We start from the raw sequence: 23,922 nt of genomic DNA, 5'->3' as shown, positions 1-23,922 counted from the left end.
GTTGGGGAGAATAAATGTGTAAAAGAATGTATACATGCCAAGATTGAATTTTGTTCAGAATATATATGCATAGGTGCTTTATACATAATTATCATGATAGAATTGTTTTTCATTTTAAAATCTCACTTATTATTTTGTAAATATCTTCATGTTCATATAGAGATATTATACTTATTACATAATCATTGCATACAATTCCATTGTACTAATAAATCATCTTGTTTATCCATTCTTCCACTCTTAAATATTTTCTAAATTTTTCACTTACTAGATATATGGCTAGATTATATTTCTTTACATAGCTGTTTTCTTTTCCAAAAATAATGTTCTTGGGTAAATATCACTGAAGTGTTATTATCACAACAAAACTTGTGACTATTAATACAACTCCTCTTATCTGTGACCAAATTGCTCACCCAGAGACTTTTATAGATTCATGAAGGGTAGACTGAGTTTTAAAGTGGTTTGAAGCATGAGGAAGTGGGAGGAGGCAAGGTTGAAGGCAACATGGAGGACAGGAAGGCGATGATTGCCACTCTCCTGACAGGAGATGTTGTATATCCCAACAAAAATGATGGCCATGGATATAGAGAAGAAGAAGAATATAACAACTATTTGGCAGCTGGGTTTGGCAGGCTTGATGGTATGGGGGAGGAAAAATAAGGAAGACAGGAAGATGAGTCCCTGGGTCATTTGCAACTTGAATCCCTTGGTCATTTGCAACTTGAGAACTGGATGGTATAGAAGAGGTTTGGGAGGAAGGAGAATACTACTATGTGCAATATCCCCACTGTCCAGCGCAGTGGCCGGTACAATGAAGGCGCTCAGTAAGTGTTAGTTAATGAGTGCTTCACACATACTTAAATGGATGAGTACTGCAAACAATGAATCAATATTCTTATCCTAGAGCCTGACCGGTATTCGGCTGTATACCTTGAAGTTGATATAATGCTTTTAACTCCTCATTCAGATATTTAAAAAACAGGACTCGTGACAACAAGGAAGGGAGAGAGTTGGGAAACAATTTGTGAAAAGGAAGATAATCCGAAGCCAAAGCCAAGGACTATAAAACAACCAGATCCTCTGCCCATGAAATCTGTCAGTTTCTTTACATGGTCAACTTTATGCTGACTTACATAGACTCTGCTATTCCTCACCAGAGTTGCCAATTCCTTTGTGCCTGCTAAAACCTCAATATCCCTGGATTTAGAATGATGTAATGGCTCCATTCCATTCACCTCATCAGTTGCTAGAGAGAGACAAAGCAGATCGTTCCCTAAAGCTCGCTGCTCTGAGTTGTGTGCAGTCCTCTCAGGGTGTCCACATCTGGTTACAGGGGTCTGGCTTTTCTGAGAGAATTCCCAACCTTATATTTCCAGTTATACTTTGGGTTATGTGAATGTGACTTGTGTTTATGTTCTTATACTAATTTTTGTCTCTCAGGCTTAAACTGTTTTCTTCTATATTTGTCTTATATCTCTTGGAGGACAAAAGTCATGATTTCCATTTTCTTTATAACTCCCTCAGAGTCAAGCATAAGATTGAGCATACACTAAGAACTCAGCAACTACTGATGATTGTCCAACTGGAATTATTGAATTGAAGGAAAGTGATGGTTTTTAACGATCAGTAAAAGGCACCGTGTGTCTAGTTTTAGGAAACAAAATGTTTATTGAAATGGCATGTAGATAAATTATCACCAGCATAAAACTGATAGTGGAGTTCTTAACATGGGTTCTTTTTACTCTTAAAATGAAGTGAGGCTTTGTAAGTCCATTGTCCCAAAGGAAAAATATTATATTTTTCTGTTCAGGTAAAGTCCTTTAAAAAAAGCAGATCACTTTTGAAATGGTCTTTTAAATGTCGCCAGCCTATGAGCAAAACAAAAATAAAAAGATATAATCCTCTCCATTTAAAAAGAAGAATTAAATATGAATGATTTGGGTGTAAAAACCATGGAAAAAATACTTAGGCATTTGAAATGTTAGAATTTATTCTGATTTTATTAGTATATGCCAAAATATTTAAGAAGTAATAAAAACAAATGAATCACTAAGACAAAAATGACATTATTAAAATACAAAATATGTCAATAATTTTATTATTATATATTTAAGTGATAAGCTAAAATGTTATCTCCTTAAATAAACAAATTTTAAAGAACTCCAAGTTCAGTGATTTGAGAATATAATCCAAAGTGAGTTTTAGTTTCCATGTAAGGCTAAATACTCTTAATAAAGTATTTAAAATTAATAAATACAGTAAGAGACTTTCAGAAATGTTTCTGAAACGTTGCGGACTACCAAAAATTAAGTTAATTCTCAGGGTAAAATGATTTAGTCATAGTGTATTTCAACATGGTGTTCTGGTCCAACCTGTTTGGCTCCCCCAAGGTGGTGCTGCTGTCCTTCTCCAATGGTTAATCTGTTGAATGGGATTATCTTCATGGTGGTTTTCTTCATGGAATACCACCGGGATTGCCAAGTGGCCCAAATAATGCCATTATCATAACCATTAGGAGTAGATGTTTTTGAGTAAACGCCACCTAAAATAAATCATAGATGTACATATAATTGTTCTTGAATTTCCTTAAAAAAGTGGACTTTTAGTCCACTTTTAGTCCACTTTCCTCTGAAAGTCCGTAAAGTATGGTATATTACAAAATATACTGTCACGTACAACAAATTTATAGTGTTATATTATCTGAAAAATCCCTAAAGATTCCTAAAATCCTGATTTACAATTGAACTACATTTATTATGAGTCAACCTCTTATATCTACATTGTACTTCTTGATCACATCCATACTTAAGTGTATTCTCTACTAACAGGGCTAGAACCCCCCATTTCCCTGATCAGACTCTCTTCCTGAGCTTAGCCATCCTGGAATCAGCTATCTTTCTACAAGCAATTAGAATGTCAGAACACAATTCCTGATCAGATGACCTCAGGTTATCTGAACACAATTTCACTGGAGAGTATACAACTTTAAAAAACAGTTCTGGAAAGTTATTTTACATCTCCATTATACAGTGGAGACTATCGATTTGACTTCTCCTTGTCCTTGGGCACCAGATCTTACACAATTTTGTAAAGGATTATCTGAGTCCAATACTGGGTTGTACCACAGGCTATCAACATAGCTATTCTGTGTCATGTGGATTAAACACCTTCCCTGAGAGTGTCTTTTAATAACGTGGTTTGTAGGTGCAAAGATATGTTAAGTTTCTTTAAAAAAGGTGGGGGGAGGAGATTGTTGCAAAAATCAAAAGGTAAATTTAAATAGATTTTAAGAGGGTTATGAATCATCTATTGGCTAGTCCAATACCCTGAGGAAGTGAGATTATCTACCGTAATGGATCTTTCAGAATCAGTAGGGCTTCCCCAACACATAATTCTGGGTAGTAATAATAATTTGTCAGCTAAATCCAGTGTTTAGAAGTATTCCAGCCTTAGAGCAAACTATAGCTTGCTACTTCCACTCAAAAATAAGTGCCTACACTTTGTAGGTTGGAATCTCAAGCTTCCATGGAACCATGCCCTTACCATTACTTCCCTGCTCTTAACTCTAGTCCTTCAGACACCTGCTTACTGCTCACTGGTTATATCTGTCACATAGCTCATGGGAAGCTGCATCAGGCTAATGTGTTAACAAGCATAAATATGATAATGTTGGGGTGCCTGGGTGGCTCAGTGGTTGAGCCTTTGGCTCACGGCATGGTCCCGGGGTCCCAGAATTGAGTCCCACATCAGGCTTCCAGCATGGAGCCTCCTTCTCCCTCTGCCTGCATCTCTGCCTCTCTCTGTGTGTGTGTCTCATGAATAAATAATGAAAATCTTTTAAAAAATGATAATGTTAGCCCATCCAGATCATATATATGGTAAATCTAGATGAGATACCATAACACAAAGTGTCAACTGGGTGGATTTCTAATAGAGGGGCTGATTTGAGGTATAAGTTTAGTATTATCCAATTCTGGTTTAAAGTGTAGAACTATATAATAAGCCCCCAATCTCTTCACTAATTATCTCTCATTTTCTTCTTTCTATGTTTAACCTTTTATAAAAATATAGACTATACACTAATTCATATATGTAAGAAAGAAAACCATACCTTGGTAATAAACTCCATTGAGGTGGCCAGCATGACACTTGTTCATCCACCAACCAGATCCATCCTGTTCAGCACAGTTTCCTTCATACTTATCATTGTCATTGTCCCAAGTACTGAACTGCATGCCATTGTGGGATGTGAAGAATTTATCACTAGGGTCATCGCCAAAATCATAGCCATCAAAGGCATCTCCGGCATCTCCACCAATATAGTAGGCATACGTCATGCGGTATTTGTCAGCTTCAGGTCCTACCTTGAACATGGCATAGTCTGCAGTACTATAAAGAAGGGAATATACATATCATATCTAGACCCTCATTAGGGATCTCAGAAGTTCCCTTTTTTATAGGAAAATTGTTTGGATGTTTTAACTTTGCTTCTTAAGTCTGAAATGTGCTCACTGAGTTTAATTGTCAGCAAATCTGGCAAGAGGCAATGGATGTGTGAACCAGTTCAGAGCTCATCGACACCACCCATAAATCTAGAAGCCTTCAGGGCATCCCAGTGACATCTAAAAATATCAGCCATTTTAAGGCATTTTTCCTATAAAGTCCTAATATCATATCCAGGTGTGTGGATGAATCTGATTCATTTTGTATTTTCCACCTTTATCTAAGTGTTTAGCATTGCACACACTGAGTGATCATTAATTAATGCACCAAATTTGAAGGAGTTACAGCCCTATTAGCCATTCATGAAGGATAAGGTGCTAAAGGGATTTTTCTTTCCCAAAGCAGTATGATAGTGACAAGAAGGAGGGTTTCTTAGAGCATCACATGAAAGAAATGGTTCCTGTGTGGCCCACAAAATATAAGCTGTAGGATCAGAGAGCGATACTTCCCTGGAAAAAAATTGTGAATATGGGCCAGAAATCTATGGGGTGCAGGAAAGAATGGGCTTTGGTGCATGAATAGAAATTTTCAGAAAATATTTAGCCTCTTCCCTAATCTCCAATACTTGGAAATTGGGAAATGTCCTCACAGGAGAAGGTCTGCTGACTATGATACTTTCTGATTTAAAAAAAAAATTAAAAATACTTGTTTGGAGACAAAAATATTTCATTATTTCATAGACATAGCAAAAGGATTAGATTTTTTTTCCTGAATTTTAATTAGGAAAGCTGTGCTCAAACCTCCCAGGGAGCTGTGCAATAGGAGGGACTTTCACCAAAGGAGCTAGATGATTTAATTTTAAGGTAGCTCATGGATTGACTGAATGAATTGTCATTAAAGCACCAGGAAGTTTAAAAAGTCTGGATTCACTTTTCAACCAGAGTAGTCATTAGGAGGACAGGCTGAAGGGTCAAACTACCTGAGTTCGAATCTAATCTTTACCATATACCAGCAATGTGACCTAGGGAAAGGTAATCTGTAAAATGAGATTAATAATAGTACCTTCCTCATGAAACAGTTATTTTGATTAGATTAAGTTATGATTTCATGTTCAATGTCTGGTACATAATAAGCGCTCAGTAATCATTAGGTATTAGTCTATACGGTTCTAGGGCAAGGAGATTGTACCAAAACACTCTCCGAACTGGATGAGACCTACTTCTTTGAACGGCCCAAGAACCAAACTGACTCTGGGGGAAAATGGTTGGATGCGCTCTTTGCATTTGTCAGGCTGTCTTTGCTATCAGTCTATTGATAGTCAGAGAGTGCACATTCCGGACTGTCTCTACAACAAAAACTAGAAGTCCTTTCTGAACAGTACCTGGTTCTGCCGTTCCAGTCCTCCAGCTGTATTCTTAATGCGTATGGTATGGCCGACTGTGTGCTTATCAAATGAATCTTCTCATTTCCCAACCAAAATTCTGTGGTTCCAGTGGGAGACAGATGTCCAAATCCTTCCTTATACTGAATCCAATTTTTCTTGAAATCCAAACTGCCATCAAGCCTCTAATTACACAATTGCATGGACAAAAGGAGAGAGTGGATTATCAGTGCACATAAAGAAGATGCTACAAATATCTTGTTGAAAATCTGGGTAGTATGATTGCACCATTTACTAAGTGAACTTAGGCAAGCTGCCTTAGTCTCCTCGTCTGTAAAATTAGAATGAGGATGCCTACTTCTTAGGGTTGTTGCAGGATTACACCAGAGAATTGAGAGAAATACTGAAAAGAGTCTGGTATGTGGCAAATCCTAGATCAGAGGTAGTTTTTTGTTTGTTTGGTTTTTTGTTTTTGTTTTTGTTTTTGTTTTGTTTTGTTTTGTTTTCCAGAGGTAGTTTTTAAAAGGCACTTAGAGGACTTCAGAACCCCACCTTGATATTGCTGATTTTTATTCTGCTGGAAAGGTCAACCTGTTCATTGCTCAACCTGCCTCTGCGGCCCGCGCTTCCCTCACTCACTCCCTCTAAGGCCCCCTGCAGGATTAGTTGTAACAGTGATCCTAGATAAACAGAAGGTTAAAGGATCTGCCTTGGGTGCCTGGCCCTGGCAGAGGTAACAGAGGGCCCTTGCCTTGGAATAACCCAACTATATCCTCCGGGCGACTTTGTCTTTTCATCATGGGCAGCCTTAGATCTTGAGTGGCCTGATGCAAGAGGTCTCTTTGTCATTCCAATCCCGTGATTATACCCTATCGTGAATCTACAACATCAGCCCCAACACACTGTAGAGTCAAAGCACAGACTCTGAAACCAGACTGTCTGACTCTGTTACTCACTATGTGACCTTCAGCAAGTTACATACAGAACCTCTTGTATCTATGTTTCCTCCTCTTTAGAGATAATGATCGTATCTCGTAGGAAAATTGGGAAATTGTGAAGACTAATGTTCACAAAGGGCTTGCAAAAGTATCTGGCACACGGTGGATGCTGATCTGGGTGTTTATCACATATACACGGGGAGGGGGAAATACCTTCTGCAGCACAGTCCATCCATTTCCAGACCCATCAATTTCACAGTAGACTAAGAACTGCTGCTTCGCTTTCAGTGGTTTGATAAAGTAAAGCCCACTCTCCTTGGCTCCCTTATTGGCAATGTCTTGACAATCTGAAGGAGGAGGAGAAGGAGGAGAAGAGAAGAAGGTTTTGTTCCAGCCTTCACGATGAGCTTTTTACATGTTGCAAACTATTGATGTCCCAAGAAGCATTGTCTGACTTCCCACATCATCATTCCTTTCAAACTATTTTCAGCTACTCAACAAAAGTCTAAGCAATTGGCCACTTTAGATTTAATGACTAAACACTTCCCAAGTTATTTCTATACATTATCCTTTGCCTTATATATGTGCTGTGATAAGAATCATCCCAATACAAACCTTTCACTTACCTTTCCCAGTTGTATCATGTATTTGTACTGTGTCTTTGCAAGGTTCCTGACACTTTGCTTCAAGCTGGGCTACCTTCTGTTTCAGGTTATTGATCTTTTGGCTGTTTGAATTATATATTTCCAGCAAAAATCTACAAGCAGAAAAATGAGACAATACAGGATTCCTTTCAGGGGACTAATTCTGTATCTTCTTTACAAAATATGTTCTCAAGAAGTATTTCCTGATAAATTACCTCAGTCTCAGAAAAATTATAAAATTATGTTACTGAGTTGAGGTGAATTGAAGTTCTAAACTCCTTGGAAAAGAAAACAACAGTCCTTGTTGATAAAATGTCATCTTAAGCAGTTATTCTGATGATTTTTTTTTTTCTGATGATTTTTTTAAAAGAAGGCTCCATGCCCAGCATGGAGCCCAGCATGGGACTTGAACTCCTGATCCCTAGATGAAGACCTGAACCAAGATCAAGAGTAGGCTGCTTAACCAACTGAGCAACTCAGGTGCCCTGATCATCCAGTTTTTAACCTTCTGCATAAAGGGCAGCAAATAACAACCTATGTGAGTGAGGAAACTGGTCACCTGATTTTCTTAGGACAGAATATTTGCAGGGAAGGAGAGGTTCTGCTCAGTAATTGACAAGTCCAAAGCTATTCCTTCTCACAGTAGATCCACTGAGGATCTATTGATGGACATGGACTTCAGTCTGTAACTCACATGGGGAAAGTATCTGGGCCATTATTTTACATAAAACAAAACAATAGACACTTTGTCCTTCTTCTTAATGTTTCCATTTACATAGCTTTGGAAAGAGTCTGAGGGAAATAAAAATCTGTTTTGGGGGGTTTCTCCCAGGGTGGCTTGTGCATATTCAGAAATGACAGAAAACTGTAATGCATAGACTATTGTATCTTTCTTTGAAGTAAAGGGTAGACAAACTATTTGAACCCTTTTTTTTTTTTTCTCTCCTGAGCTTTAGAAAATTTCTGCACAATAGTTTCCTTGAACTTCAATGATGGGAAATAATAATGCAAATTATAATGCTAACAATAAGCACAAAAATAATAATAGCCTCCGATACCAAACAGATGATAGATCCCTTCGGGATCACTTCTCTCCAGCCACCAGTTGTCTCAATTTCCTATGCTACTTTGAGAAAAATTTAGGGGAAAAAATTGAATAAGAAACTAAACTATATCTGAGACCCTATGCTCAGAAAGTCTATAAATCCCTACGAAGTGGTTAACAGAGACGTTTTACTTTCAAGTAAAGAGAGGAGAGTACATGACTGTAGGTTCATAGTGCCGTGATCAACATGTTGCTTTACAATTTTATGCTTGGTTCCTTAAAATGAGTTTTTTTCTGCTCTTTCTTCAATATAATATACTACTGTAGCCAAGACCCTCCCTATACCTCTACTTTCAAATTCCCCATCACTTATTTGTTGGCATTTTTATTAACAGACTTTAAATCTTTTTTAAAAAGATTTTTTAAAAGTATTTTTTAAAAAGATTTTATTTATTTACGAGAGAGAGAGAGAGAGAGAGAGAGAGAGGCACAGGCAGAGGGAGAAGCAGTCTCCATGCAGAGAGCCCGATGTTGAACTCGATCCTGGGTCTCCAGGATCACGCCCTGGATTGAAGAAGGCACCAAACCGCTGAGCCACCCGGGCTGCCCAAGACTTATTTTCAACAACCAAATTCCCATCAGTTTGAATTTTTGTTGTATAAGTTGGATAAGGGGTGACCATTTTGATAATTCTGGTCAGAAGAGTATTTGATGACATCTAGAACACCTTTCTTCCATACGATAATTATTTTTTAAAGATCTTATTTATTCATTTGAGAGAGAGAGAGAGAGAGAGAAAGCACAAGCAGGGAGAAAGGCATATGGAGAAGGACTAGCAGATTCTCTACTGAGGGGGAACCCGACATGAGGCTTGATCCCAAGACTCTGAGATCATGATCTGAGCCAAAGGCAGCCACTTATTTGACTGTGTCACCAGGCACCCCCCTCCCATATTATTATTAAAAAGTAATTATGACCCAGTGCAATTCATAGCACACTAAAAACTCCTACCTCCACTGTGTTCAAGATGGTCAGGCTAATGCCAATCAATTGTTTATTGTAAGTGGGGAAAGGTAAAAAGGTTACTTCCCTGAAGATTGGGATACTAAATAAAAACTAAGTCTTGGAGAATGAATTAAAACAAAAATGCTTACCGAATATTCGACTCGTGCGATCCAACCAATGCCTCGTATTTTATAATTTCTTCCATCATTTTCTTGGAATCCTTGGTAGCACCCACGACCCTGTCTGTAATATGGGATCAGAGACATAAAAAGGCATAAGCAAATGGAACCACTGGCAATGGCAGCAAAAGAATGTCGTGAATCATTGTCTCAGCAGGCAGTATTTTGTTTCTCACTTGGCTTTGGTGGCTCATCGGGATTATAGGAGATTTGGATTGATTTGATCACTTCTTTGGCTTCTGCTGTTTTGTTTTCAATTCGTCTTAGGAGGTCTTCCAAAGTCTGCAGATCATTGTCTACTCCGGTTTGGTAAGTAGACAGGAAGTCTGCAATTCCACAGGTAGTCGGGCAATAACTACCCTGAGAATAGAATAGAGTGATTAGAAATCTTGATTCAAAAAAAAAAAAAAAAAAAAAACCCTGCATAAAATCCATTAATAAAAACAGGTAAAACCTTGATTATGGTTTTTTTTAAGTTTAAAATGAAAAATAAATAAATAAATAAATAATAAAGTTTAAAATGCCAAATGATATTCCTCTGCCCCTCCCCACTTCACATGCAGTGAGAAACATGAAAACTACTTACAAATCTTTCATCTAAGATGCAGCAGTTGTCTCTGGTAGCAGTGTACTGGAGGAGAAAAACACAGAAATGTCACTAGTTGATCATATATTTGTCAGCTTTCCGTGTAACTATGTTCTCTAAACAGCACACTTACTGTCAGGCATGTCGGAGGGAGCAGTAAAAGAGTATAGAAGCAGAGAATTAGGCCCTGGCAACTCAAGGACCAAGTCATGGTGTCTAGGTGCCCGGTGCTCCGAGCCCTGTGATGGCAGCACTGTGGCCTCTGGGGCTCCTCTTGTCCCTTTATGGAAGCTCCAAGGATGGCCAGGGCCACCAGTGGCTGGAGCTGGTCACGGGGCCTCCTTTCCAGTAAGGCGGGGAGGTCTTTCCCGTCTTTTTCCTCATCCTGGCTACCACCCTGTGCTCAGGCAGCTTCTCAGAATTGGCACACAGTTGGAAGCTCCTCCTTTTTGGCTCGGCTCAGCTCAAACTTTCTCCTGTGAAGCACATTCATCTGCAAAGGCTAGTGAAGCATTAGCCCTTGCTGTGAGGAGGGAGGGGGGGCCTGGGAAGCTGTGTGATGCAACCCCTTCCAGTATGGGGCTGAGAGCAAATACAGAGGGCTGACCTCGACCAGAACAAACCTGCCTCAACCTTAAGATGAAGCCTGGTGCCATAATCCAACTTAGCGCAAGTCCTTCCTTAGCCAAGGGATGAGATAACATACCTATTTTTAACCTGTGGTCGTGGCAGCAGGAGACTTTGCCTGCTTGGTGGAAGCAGTAGGTCCCAGTGGTCAGTATTCTCAGGAATGAATGAATGACCTGGAAATATATTCCTGCCCCTCTGTGTTGACCATTTTTTTTCTTTGTTTTTCTTTTCTTTTCTTTCCTTTCCTTTCCTTTTCTTTTCTTTTCTTTTCTTTTCTTTTCTTTTCTTTTCTTTTCTTTCTTTCTTTCTTTCTTTCTTTCTTTCTTTCTTTCTTTCTTTCTTCCTTTCTTACTGTTGAGATATAATTGATATATAACATTATATTAGTTTCAGGGGCGCCTGGGTAGCTCAGTCGGTTAAGTGTTTTGCCTTCGGCTAAGGTCATAATCTCCAGGTCCTGGGATCGAATCCTGCATCAGGCTCCCTGCTGAGGGAGGGGGCTTGCTTCTCCCTCTCCCTCTTCGTCTGCCTCTTCCCTGGCTTGTGCACTCTGGCTCCTCTCTCTCTCTCTTTCTTTATTCTAATACGAGAATGAATAAAATACTAGAATAAATAAATAAAATCTTTAAAAAATACAGTGTTACATTAGTTTCAGGTGCACAACATGCTGATTCGATGTCTGTATATAGTACAAAATGATCACCCATAATAAGTCAACATTCACACGTAGTTACAAAACACTTTTACCCCCTTGTATTGAGAATTTTCCAGATCTACTCTCTCAGCAACTTTCAAATATGCAGTGCCATGTTATTAACTATAGTCACCATGCTGTACATTATATCCCCAGGACTTATTTTATAGCTGGAAGTTTGTACCTTTTGACCACCTTCACCCAAGTGTTGGTCACTCTCACAGGCTCTCCATTTGCGGTGAATGTTGAAGCTCCCTTCTTCCCCTTGACTGAAAGAACTAGCTAGTGTAGCACCACATCTGCCAGAGGGGAAATGGGAGCCTTTTTTTTTTTTTCACTGAGGATCCATCTAGTTACCCCAGTGAAAAACCTGGGGTTAGGGACCAGGAAAATCCACATCCCACGTATGTGATTAGAAGCACAGCTGGAGGGAAAAGGGGCAAAATCAGATAGTAAGGAGGGGCTTTCCCTTTTTACTCTACCCCTAGAGTTTCCTTGTATATTGGGAAAACATGTTTGTCATCATCTCCTATTGATAATTTACAATTGTGCATTACTGCTATTATTCATACCTGTTTTTTATTATCTCTCCTTTCCTCCTCTGAAACCAAGCTTACTGCAAATTTTTATTAAATATATTAATGGGAGAAACACATCCAGATTGAAAGAAGTACCAACACTTCTGCTGTTTAATCCTAAATCCTTACAAAAGACTATTTGTTTTGACTTGAAACAGATAAATGTTCCTACTCAGTAAATAATCCATAATTATCATAACAAAGTGAATACACCAAAACCAAATGTGTTGCCTTTTCTTTCTTCCTTAATAGCTACCTCTCTGGCTTACCAGTTATTGCCAATCACATCACCATGCCCCTAGGCAATCTTCTTCATCTCCCCCTTATCTACTCATGTCATTAGTTGTCAAAACTTGCTATTAAAACTGTTTTCACACTGTCACTTCTACTTTCTTCCTACTTTCTATTTTCTGGGCCAACATCCTAGAAGAGGCCTTCTTATTTATTGTCTATACTGTTTGTGTAGACTGCCTGTTAACTGACTTCCCTTCCAACATTCCAGTCATTTCTTGCTCCAAATCATTTGTCACACTGTTAACAGATTGCTCTTCTTCCTATAATTCTGATCATGACAATTCACCTGCTCAAAAACCTGCAGTGACTTCCTATCTTCCATCATAGTGAATATAAACACAAGAAATGTCCTTCCTAACTTTGTTGCGTTTTCTCTCTTGAATCTATTTCCTATACCCTCTAGATTAGCTGGATCGAATTGCATAACATCTTAGGATGCACTATCTAGCCCTATTTCTCACATGGTGTTCTTCGTATTATGTATCACTCTCTCTGCCTGGATGGACTTCATACACACTCCTGCATCTCTGGCTGTCAAAATTCTTCACAACCTTAAGGCCCTGTTTTATGATTCCTACCCTCCAAAATCAAACCCCAAATTCTGGAGGCCAGCTCTAGCTCTTTCTTAGCACTTTCAGCAGTCTTCTGCTGCATATATCCATACTGTGTCCACCTTAGATTGTAAACTTAATTTCATGGGTACTGCACCTGGCATAGCAATATTTAACACTCAATAATGATTCAATGACATTGAAGTGAACTTGGCTGAAAATAAGCATTTAAAATTATTCAATTATGGCATTAGCCTCATAGTAGAACAATTGGGAGGCTATCTGGGGAAAAAATTAAGTGTCATAAATACCAACTTCTTATGCCAAAAATATACCAGATTAAATATAAAAATGGAAACCACAAAAATACTAGAAAAATAATCTGAGAGAAATCATTCATAATACTTGAGTATGGAAGGTCTATCTAAATATAAGACAACCCCAGAGAAGATTGTTGAGTTTTGACTACATAAAAAAACTTCCTAGACAAACAAAACAAAACACTACATATGAAAGGCAAAATACAAAAAACAGCAGAATATATATACATACATGCTAGCATATACACCGAATATCATTTCAAGATCACACACTAGAGTCTACAGAAGTATGGGGTAGAAGGATGAAGGACAAAGTTGGGGAAAAGGCTTCATTTTTTCTGTATATCCTGTGTCTTTAGAATTTTGAATATAGGCACATAGTACCCAAAGTACATGTAATTAAAACATGTAATTATCGATCATTCACAGTGATTTATTTGTTGTACCAGTAACTATTTTTGATTCTTAAAAATTTAAGTATAAAAGATGATAAAAGTCATTGCCTTCTAAGGGGAATATAGCCCAATTGAGGGGAATATGCATAAGAGCTCTGGAGTCCATCGTGGGGGTTGTTAAATCCCATCCCTACAACTCTCAAGGTATATCACTCAGTACAAGTCCTTTAACCTCTCTGAATTTCAGTATCTATGTTGATAAAGTAGAAATCATATTTATAATATAATGCCTACTTCATAAGATTGTTACCAGGATATATGTAAATGCTTATAAGGATTATGAATTACCAAATGTTTTCAAGTGAAAATTTGAACTTGTAGAAATAAGTATTTCATTTCATAAAATTGTAAGATTGACCATTATTGGTAGACTTGGTTCATGGGGGAACAAGCTTTGTTGTTTAGGCTATAGAAAGTTTTATTTAACAAATCTATTTATTAAATATTTATTTATTTATATCTATCTATTAAATATGATCTATTGTAACTAACTGCAGTTTGATGCATTAGCATTTCATCTTGGAATAGGAATTAATTTCAGTAGAATTTCCATCTAAATTAAACAACCAGATGCTTTCTTCTTCGGTGAGCATTACAGAATTAAATTGCACTTTATTGCTAAGGACCGTAAAGTGTTGCTTGTTGAATTTAAGGTAACAATTCATAACTTCGTGTTAAATTTTATATTTATATGAGCATATATGTATCACCTCCATGTATACATACATATATACATATACATTAGGCTCTCAGCATGGAGCCTAATGTGGGGCTTGAACTCAGGACCCTGAGATCAAGACCTGAGCTGAAAACAAGAGCCAGATATTTAACTGACTGAGCCACTCAGGTGCCCTGTATATCTAATTTTAGAAGTATAGTGTTTGTGTTTCTGGCTTTTACTGGCTTGCATTGGATCTAAAATGCATAATCATACTTTTAGAGAAAAGACTTGCTTTTTACCACACTCAATCACAATTTCATTAGATATGATGCTCTTTGGGGGAAAAAAATGGTCAACAGTGACTTGGTAGCCTACAACGGCCCTGAATTTAGTTTGATATCTCTTAGGTTTGTTAAATTTTAACTAGTTGCTCTCTTCCACATTGGGGCCAATATTTTTCTCTGATAAATTATAAATGATTAATGAATTCCAGGAAAGAAGAATATTTGTTAAATCAGATTTCCTCTACTTCTAGGTTCATTTTCTGATAAAATAGTTTATGTAGTGTTTAAGCCAGAATTATCATTTAATTTAGTTCAGAGGTCAATGGGTCTGTTTATTGAAATAATAATTCCCCAAATTGACAGTTACCCAACTGTTTGTGTTCTGATTTGAAAATACAACATCTACTGCTAGTGGTCTTCATATATTGATAGTTTATTCTGTGAACCCTTTGTCTGTTTTGTTCATCTCTGCTCCAAAATTGTTTGCTGAATTCAAATATAATTATGTAGAGTTAATTTAAGACTTTTTGACCTGATCACAAATGATAAAAACCTTGAGAATAAAAAAAGAGCCATAGATTTTGACCATTGTCCTTATGCTTGATGTCATGTTGTGGTTTAGCTGTTGCCATTTTGTGTATTCTCTCATTTAATTCTCTTAGCAAGTGTAGGAGGTAGATATTACTATCTGCACCTTATAAATGAGCAAAAGGAATCTTTGAGAGGTTGTGGTGACCTATACAAGGTCATTGTGCCAGAACAGAAATTCAAACCCATGAGCCCAACACCTGAGCTCTTAACCTCAAAATATAATCATGAAGCTCTTTTAACCTATGGTGATATTCAGGTATAAGATGCTATCATAAGAGCCAAAATTATGCACTGATGGTATGGGTTCTAGAGAAGTTTATGGATTTCAAAAAAATAATGTGTTTGTACATATATCTAAGTATGTGTGCATGGTTGTATGAACATGTATTTACCTCTATCTCATCTATCTTCTCTGAGTTAGGGACATGGTTGACTAGATGATCTTTTATAATCTTTCTCAAACCTGGATTTTTGTCTTAGGATGCTTGAATTTTCAGTTCAATTTTAGATGAAAGCCTTTTTTGATGCTGACTACATGATTCAAGTTCAGTAAAGCTTGATGAATTGACTTCTCTCTGTAGCTTAAAGGAAGATACATCCATTAGGTGATCCAAGGAAGCTCAAATCAATGCTAACAAGGATATTTCTATTTTTCTAATAAGCTATTTATAGGTATAAGTTAAATTTATAGCCTAATTCCTCATAATTGGATTTCCTCAAAGTAAGTAGAAAGAAATTGACCTGTTGCCATGTTGGAAATCTGTTCAACCTAATGGTAAAAATATCCCATTAAGAGAAACAACCTTGTCAGTTAGGATATTTGCTTTGTCTATAAAAATAGCCCAGGGAAAGTGAAAATGAAAATGTTTTCTTGAAAGCCTCTGAACAATGTGCTTTTAGTTTCACTATGTAAATTAAAGACAGAAAACAACATGGGGCATGCGATATGGAGTTCTCACTAGGGGCTGGGCAGCAGTCACAGGTTGGGTTTTGAGCTTCATAACTTCATAAAGCTACATAACAAGGATCAATTGGGACATCTGGCCTAGGGGCAGGGGTGTTCAAAAGTGCTGTAGATGGGATTTCAGAAAATTAAGCAACTTAGAGAAAGAAGGATTAGGAAGCATGCTTAGGGAAAGAAGGATCATCCCAATCAGAATTGCATTCAGAGCCAATATGGCCAAGAAGCAGGCATTTTTAATACTGCTGGAAATGAAGAAATGTTGAGACTTCCCTGAATTGAGACAAATCAATGTTAGATTTAAATGCCAAATTGGTTTTTATTACTTAGTTCCTGTCTTGTTCTTTCTATCTTCGTGTAATCTACAATTTGAGATCTCTCACCCTATGAAACGATTCTCACAACTAAATGTGTCCAGCAGAAGATAGCAAGAAAAGTGAGTTTGGTTTTAAAAAAATTACAAAGGGGCCAAGAAACGTCCACAAAAATATGCTCTAGAGAAACAAGACCTTTTAACCCTCTGAATAGAGATACCAGCCTATGGTGAAAGGGACAGTACTATGTTTCAGGAGAACCCTGATCATTTTGTCAAATAAATTATCTTTGTAGAAAAAAACTATTTGTCCCTAAGGAAGGAGGGGAAGTAGGAGATTATGCTCTCCAAGAAACAAAATGATTCATCTTATCTTGCTTAATGCCCACATTTGTTCTGACCTTCAACCTTGAATGAGAGCAAATAAAATACTGATTAAACTTGTGTCTTTGTTTTAAATTCTAACTACTTGAGTTAGTTTACTACCTGAATATGATTGCGCTATAGTCCTTTCAATTCAAAGTGAAGTCCCTAAAGAATATGTTGTCTATAAAGGGTATTGACATTTTGAAGGACCTGGCTTCATCCATGAAAGGTGAGATACATTACCCTTCTTTAAACATAAATTGCTGTGTATGCTTTACCTTGAGTGGTAGAACAATGACCTCTACTTGATAAACAAAGATACCATTTGCAAGAGCCCAAATATTTACTAAATGTTTTGCAAGGAAGACCGGAGTGTAAACTACATTCTTGGTTGATAATTACTGTGCCAGTAGGTTACTGAAAAATGACCTACCTTCAGGGCTAACTAGGACAAGCTCGTCCATAAAGAAACAAAACCAGTCAAAATTCAGAACATTGTGTTTCATCTTTTATAAACAAAACAGAGGAAATTCTATTTACCAAGATCCAGGAAACCGATTGCCTAATCATGCATCCCTCTGGGTTAGAAAGCTACCTGATATTCTCATATCAACACTTCTGGATCTCACCCAATATGCTTTTTAAGGTTAGTTTTCCTACTAGCTCGTCATCAATATCGAATACTGCATAATTGCTATATGGGTATGGAAGGCCTCTTCCTCACACTGCTCATATCTTCCTGATATGGTAAGTTGCCTCTTGGTTGCCATAGATACCGTATAGAATTATCCTAGGAAAATTCTCAAAGTAATGCTTAATCAAACATGCTGTCCAAACTTTGGTTAGAGGTAATGCACACTTTCCTGCTCTGTTCCTCCACTGGCTGCTTATACTAAATGTTTTTGATCATGGACTATTTATCAGGTCATCCTTGATCAATACAATGAACCCAACGGTCTCTGCTGTCAAGAAGTTTTACACTGTAGTGGAGAGAAAGAGGCAATAAACAACATATTATATAATATAGATTGGTGACACAGGCTGTGAAGATAAATAAAAAAGGGCGAGGGAGTGAGAGAGGCTGAGCCAGGGCTAGTGGCCTGGGAAACCCTCTGTGATAAGGCCGTGTTTACTGGGGTTTGCTGTGGGGCTGGAGGCAGAGCTGATGGCTGGCTCACCATTGCCCCCTGCAGGCCCCCAAGTATCTGCAGGGTGAATGGTTCAAAGGTAACATCCCTAATTTTGTGTTTTGGGGTTTTGAGAGATTTGCCCAGCCCAGGGAAATGACAGAGTGAGAATAAAGTAAGGAACCTGTGAAAGTGAGCCTCTGAACATGATGAAGTCCATCTCCACACTACTGTCATGTCTGGTATCCTGTGATGGAACGCTGATGATGTCATTCTTATGATCAAAAACCCTCCAGGACCTCCTATCCAAGAAAACATAAACTTCTCAGCCTTGTATTTAAGCTTCTTCACAAAAATATGGCCAATATAGCTTATGAGCCAGATCTTCTAAGTTGGATTGAGATATTTCAATCCCATAACATTTTAAAACCATATTAGGTCATGTAATAATAAATTAATTAAAATAAATTTTAGGTAAACCCCATGAAGGTAAGGATTTTTTAAAAATATTTTATTTACTTATTCATGAGAGACACCGAGAGAGAGAGAGAGAGAGAGAGAGAGAGAGAGATAGGCAGAGGGAAAAGCAGGCTCCATGCAGGGAGCCCTATGTGGGACTCAATCCCACGACTCCAGGATCAAGCCCTGGGCCAAAGACAGGTGCTAAACCGCTGAGCCACCCAGGATCCCTGAAAGTAAGGATTTTTATTTGCTATCACCTGCAGTGCTTAAAACAATGCACTTCCTCAATAAGTACATATTTAATGAATAATATTCAAGTGCAGTTTGAGGAAGAGCATTTGAATATTAAGGGGTTTACGAGTTGAGTCAAGAAAAGAAAAGACAAATTACCCCAGTCTCGAAATCATCTGTCCCAGACCAGAATGTGTTCACGGATGTAGCAAGACAATTACATTCCACAGGGTAAACCAGTCATAGCACTGGTGGACAGTAGTTGCCCTCAGAAGAACCACAGGCATTCTTCTATGACCCCATCTGAGTGACATCAGGCCAGAAGAGAGACATTCTCTGTGACTTTTTGACCAAAGGAGATCTCACGTGTGTTTTATTTTTGGAAAACAAAAGCAAAACCATGTAACCCTTTAAAACAAATCCCCAAGTTGGAATGATGTCATTAAAACAGGAGGATGAGTCCCATGTCACAACACTAGGAAGAAAATTCTTGGAGCCACTGATCCCTGTTTCTCCTGATCCAACCTATGAAGTATAAGGAGCGAAGGCTCCACACAGGCCCCTGAGCTGCTCCTACTTGCCTAGAACCTGCTCAGTGGGTCCTGAGCAGCTGTACAACCTTAACGACATTAAATAAGTACTAGAAGGTGGGAAAATAAGGGAATTTATGAAGCATCGCATGTTGGAGCTCTGTCAGGCATTTGCACTGACTTCAGAAAAATGTCTGCTGCACACAGACCTAGGGTCAATGTGCATGGAAAGAAAGCCAATGACTTTTATCTTCTCTGTCCTGGTCCCAAGCTTTAGCCCAGCTCGTGCTGCTATGCCCCAAGCTAGCACCAATAAGAGAGGGCATGGCCAACATTTCAGAAGCTCTTGCAGGGTCTTGGGTCCCCCACCCCACTCCACTCCTCAACCACAATTTGCGATCGTCCCTCGGACTGCCACATCTGTGTGTGCTCTAAGGAGTCATCTCCGTGCCTCCCAGCCTGGCTCCAGCACCTCGCCCTACTTGGGTGTGTTGTGGTACCTTCTTTCTCCTTTCAGGAATCCCTACCTACTTCCTCTTCTCCCCAGAACAGGATCTGATAAACCCATGTGTAGTGAGGTGTGAATGACTGATTCAGACTAAAGTGTTTCTCCTACCAAATGAGCCGTAGTCATTCTACTTTTTCATGTTTTATGGATCCAGAAGCAGATAGACTGTCTAGCAAGCTGCTTTTGTTCATTAGAATATTCTGTGAAATTAGTCTCCTAATTGTGCTATATTTCCCGAGGGGCTTGGGCAAATCTGTTGGATTGAGTAGTGAAAAGACTTAATACAGCATATGTCATTATGAATATCTCGGATTACATAAGGCTTCCTAGAGCCAGTGGCCAGAATTTAAGGAACTTGGAAATATGCTTTAATTTTAGGATTTTGTGTTGGAAGAGATCGTCTCTGATACGTAATGCGACAGAGCCACCTGCTGGTGGACTTATTTCACCACCAGGCAACCCAACCGTAGGCCCACTCGTGTGGATCTCTAATCACTCATACTCTCTCATACATTCTTGTAGATAAAATATCCTCCTAACCCATCCCTTCTGTACGTGTGTAGAACATTATAGTCTGAATGTTAGATTTTTTTCCTGCTTTTCTGATTATGAAGGGATGTGGTAAGGTAAGAGTCAGTCATCAGCCTGTGTCCATCACCAGCATTCACAACACTGAACTCAGAATTTGGATGTGCAACATGCCTGGGAGATTCTTTGCTGTTAGCCTGGCCTTGGCAGAGCTGTGGATTCTAGATGTGTGTTTGGCTGTACTTCCTAAGATCCTTGTTTTAGTGTCTTACATAATTAAGCCAAGGATGGCGCCAAATAAATTGGTCCTTAAATTGCTGATTTCTTTAGACCAGTCTGGAACTCAGGAACTCAAAAGCCTCTGGGCATAGAAGCCAAATGTTCATATTTAAAAGATATTCAGTTGTGGGACACATGGGTGGCTGACTTTTGATTTTGGCTCGGGTTGTGATCTCAGGGTCCTGGTTCGAGTCTCGCATTGGACTCTGCACCGGGTATGTTGAGCCTGCTTAAGATTCTCTCTTTTCCTCTAGGCTTGCCCCTTCCCCCACTCCCACTTGCATGTATCCTATCTCCCTCTCAAAAAAAAAAAAATCAGTTGTTTTAAATACAGCCCAAATAGGCATATTTAAAAACTTATTTAAAACTGACCTTCTTTGTTTATGCAATGAAACTGCATCCAACATCCGCTAGCCATCGATTAGATAAACTTTGTAGCTGTTAAAGATCTCTATTCTGGGGGAGCCTGGGTGGCCCAGTGTTTGTCTGCCTTTGGCTCAGGTCATGATCCCGGGATCCTAGAATCCCAGGATCAAGTCCCCCAGCAGGCTCCCTGCAGAGTAGAGATCTTGTAGCTATTAAAGACAGTAAAGTAGTACATGCCATGACCATATGAACAACTTGATTTCTCTCCATTTTGGAAGTTCATTTCTTTCTCCCTTTGGAGACAAAGCTTATCTTGCCTAACAGTGAGTTGGAGGGATCTGAGGCTGGTCAAGGAAGAAGACAAGACCATGAGGTAATAGTGACACGCCGCAAGCTTTTATTTGGGCAACACTTTGACAGGTTTGCATGCAGAAGGGGGAAGGGAGTCCAACACAGTATTTGGATGCCGTGGACCATTTGGATGCTATGGCAGCACAGGGCCTTCTGCCCAGAACAGCAAGAAGCCGAGGGCACACAGGGGACTTACAGGGCTAGGGGGCTGCTCAGCAGCCCCTTTGGGAGTTTCTGATCAGGGAACTCCAAAGGGCAGCAGCAGAGTAGAGGTCTTACTCTTTTTTTAAGATTTTATTCATAAAAAAAGATTTTATTCATTTATTCATGAGCGACACAGAGAGAGGCAGAGACACAGGCAGAGGGAGGCGCAGGCTCCCTGGAGGAGCCCGATGCGGGCCTCGATCCTCGCCCGGGGTCACGACCTGGGCGGACGGCAGACGCTTTAACCGCTGGGCCCCAGGCGTCCCGGGAAGGATCCTTAAATCATTGGCACAGACTCCAAAATCAGGGGAGAGGAGCCGCGCCAGTAACCCTGAACCGCATTGCCCTCAGGGTTGCTGAAATCCCCCGAGCTGCGGGCGGCGGGCGGTGTGGACCCGAGACCCGAGGCTCGGCGCGCGGGCGGCCTGGCCAGCAGGGGGCGCGCTCGGCCTCCGCCTCCGCCTCTCCGCTTCCCCGCCCGGACGGGCTCCCGCCTCCTGGTGACCCGCCGGGGGCGCCTCCACCTCCTGGAGACTCTGCGGCCTCAGGTAGCCCAGCGGCAGCGGCGCCCGCCCCCCCCAGCACCCGCCCCCCGCGCGCGGCACCCAGCCCCAGCCTGAGCACCCGCCCCCTGAGCGCCCCGGCCCCGCCCAGCACCCGCACCCCGAGCGCCCGCACCCCTGAGCGCCTGCACCCCGAGCACCCGCACCCCCGAGCGCCCGCCCTGACACCCGCACCCCTGAGCGCCTGCACCCTGAGCACCCGCACCCCGAGCGCCCGCCCTGAGCACCCGCACCCTCAGCACCCGCACCCCGAGCGCCCGCCCTGAGCACCCGCCCCCTGAGCGCCCGCACCCCTGAGCGCCTGCACCCCGAGCACCCGCACCCCGAGCGCCCGCCCTGAGCACCCGCACCCCTGAGCGCCCGCCCCCCAGCACCCGCACCCCGAGCGCCCGCACCCCTGAGCGCCTGCTCCCCGAGCACCCGCACCCCGAGCACCCGCACCCCGAGCGCCCGCCCCCTGAGCGCCTGCACCCTGAGCACCCGCACCCCGAGCGCCCGCCCTGAGCACCCGCACCCTCAGCACCCGCACCCCGAGCGCCCGCCCTGAGCACCCGCCCCCTGAGCGCCCGCACCCCTGAGCGCCTGCACCCCGAGCACCCGCACCCCGAGCGCCCGCCCTGAGCACCCGCACCCCTGAGCACCCGCACCCCTGAGCACCCGCACCCCTGAGCGCCCGCCCCCCCCAGCACCCGCACCCCGAGCGCCCGCCCTGAGCACCCGCACCCCTGAGCACCCGCACCCCTGAGCGCCCGCCCCCCCAGCACCCGCACCCCGAGCGCCCGCACCCCTGAGCGCCCGCACCCCCCTAGCGCCCGCCCCCTGAGCACCCGTCCCCCCAGCACCCGCACCCCCGCGCCCGCCCCCCAGCACCCGCCCCCCTGAGGGCCCGCCCCCTGAGCACCCAGAGCCGGGAAGGCAGGCGCAGCGTTGGCCGCCACCCGGAGGGAGACCCCGTGGGGGCCGCGGTCCAGCGGTGACAGTGGGACTGCGGGGGCACAGCCGCCTGCGTGCTGGTCCGCCCCCGGGTCCAGCTGGCACCGACCTCCCCCGGAGAGCCCGGCCCTGTCACCCCGGAAGCGCCTGCCGCCCCCTGCTCTCCGCCCGCGGAAGACCTTCCGCAGAAGCCCCCAGACGGTGGCCCCGCGGCCCGGGTGTTGGCCGCTGTGGGTTTGGGGTTGGGAGTGGGGCCTGTTAGGACTGTGGCTTTGGTACCTCGGTGGCGTAGGGCTTCCTTGTGCCTTTGCCCCCCGCTCCCAAAGATTTGTTTCATTTATTAAAACTGAAAATATGACCCCCCCTTTCTGGACCCCATTATAAGGGAGAAAAGAGGGTGGGGGATCAGGTCCCCAGTATTCAAACCTGACTGTGCTATAGGTTAACCCAGGTAATCAGACCTGGGGGTATTTATTACCTATTGATTTACTTGGAAATCATCTGGCGAAACACAATGAACAGAGAATTCACTTTGAGGAAATGTAAACTTTTTTTTTTTTTCTGCAACGGAATGTGTTTTGACACTTGGGCACGCCCTGGTGACAGTGTCTGTATCATTTGATTCGAAGGCCATTGTCCCTGGCATGAAATACCAAACTGTTGTCTGTCATTATGCCCCCAAGTTCTACTATTGATGTTCTTTTCTTTTAAAAATATGTGTATTTATTTGAGAGAGACAGAGAACAAGTGGGGGGAGGAGCAGAGGGAGAAGCAGGCTCCCTGTGGGGCAGGGAGCCCGACTGGGGACTCAGTCCCAGGACCCTGGGATCATGACCTGAGCCAAAGGCAGCCACTTACCTAACTGAGCCATCCAGGCGCCCAGTATTTATTTATTTGCCTTGCAGTCTTGCTGTCCTT

At 41.5% G+C, this 23,922-nt stretch overlaps 2 protein-coding genes across 3 annotated transcripts; one reads left to right on the top strand and one right to left on the bottom strand.

The window, feature by feature from the left end:
• Positions 1-1,646: 1,646 nt before the first annotated feature.
• FGG (fibrinogen gamma chain) lies at positions 1,647-10,514 on the bottom strand. Of its 2 annotated transcripts, XM_041739120.1 has the most exons (10): positions 10,358-10,514; positions 10,225-10,269; positions 9,815-9,998; positions 9,609-9,702; positions 7,392-7,522; positions 6,979-7,112; positions 5,828-6,012; positions 4,115-4,392; positions 2,376-2,545; positions 1,647-1,871 (listed from the first exon to the last, which is right to left on the bottom strand). In XM_041739120.1, the coding sequence occupies exons 1-10, from the start codon at positions 10,433-10,435 to the stop codon at positions 1,857-1,859; spliced, it is 1,314 nt and encodes a 437-aa protein (XP_041595054.1). In that variant the 5' UTR covers positions 10,436-10,514; the 3' UTR covers positions 1,647-1,856. The 2 variants fall into 2 exon arrangements, with proteins under 2 accessions (XP_041595054.1, XP_041595053.1); XM_041739119.1 differs by lacking the exon at positions 1,647-1,871 and having other exon boundaries at positions 2,085-2,545.
• LOC121481415 (basic proline-rich protein-like) lies at positions 10,469-22,337 on the top strand. Its single transcript, XM_041738725.1, has 2 exons — positions 10,469-10,572; positions 21,860-22,337. The coding sequence occupies exons 1-2, from the start codon at positions 10,469-10,471 to the stop codon at positions 22,335-22,337; spliced, it is 582 nt and encodes a 193-aa protein (XP_041594659.1).
• Positions 22,338-23,922: the final 1,585 nt, after the last annotated feature.

This window comes from Vulpes lagopus, chromosome 23 (assembly GCF_018345385.1).
Source record: "Vulpes lagopus strain Blue_001 chromosome 23, ASM1834538v1, whole genome shotgun sequence".
Classification (NCBI taxonomy): Eukaryota; Metazoa; Chordata; class Mammalia; order Carnivora; family Canidae; genus Vulpes; species Vulpes lagopus.
The sequence above is the reverse complement of the archived record's forward strand: the minus strand, read 5'-3'. Positions and strand labels throughout refer to the sequence as shown.

Coding starts and splice junctions, on each gene's coding strand:
- FGG (XM_041739119.1), bottom strand. CDS start 10,435: ATGACTTGGTCCTTGAGTTGCCAGGGCCTAATTCTCTGCTTCTATACT. Junction 7,113..7,391: donor ACATGATACAACTGGGAAAG/GTAAGTGAAAGG, acceptor CTCCTCCTTCAG/ATTGTCAAGACATTGCCAAT. Junction 6,013..6,978: donor GATGGACTGTGCTGCAGAAG/GTATTTCCCCCT, acceptor TTGTGTAATTAG/AGGCTTGATGGCAGTTTGGA.
- LOC121481415 (XM_041738725.1), top strand. CDS start 10,469: ATGGCAGCACTGTGGCCTCTGGGGCTCCTCTTGTCCCTTTATGGAAGC. Junction 10,573..21,859: donor GTCACGGGGCCTCCTTTCCA/GTAAGGCGGGGA, acceptor CATTGCCCTCAG/GGTTGCTGAAATCCCCCGAG.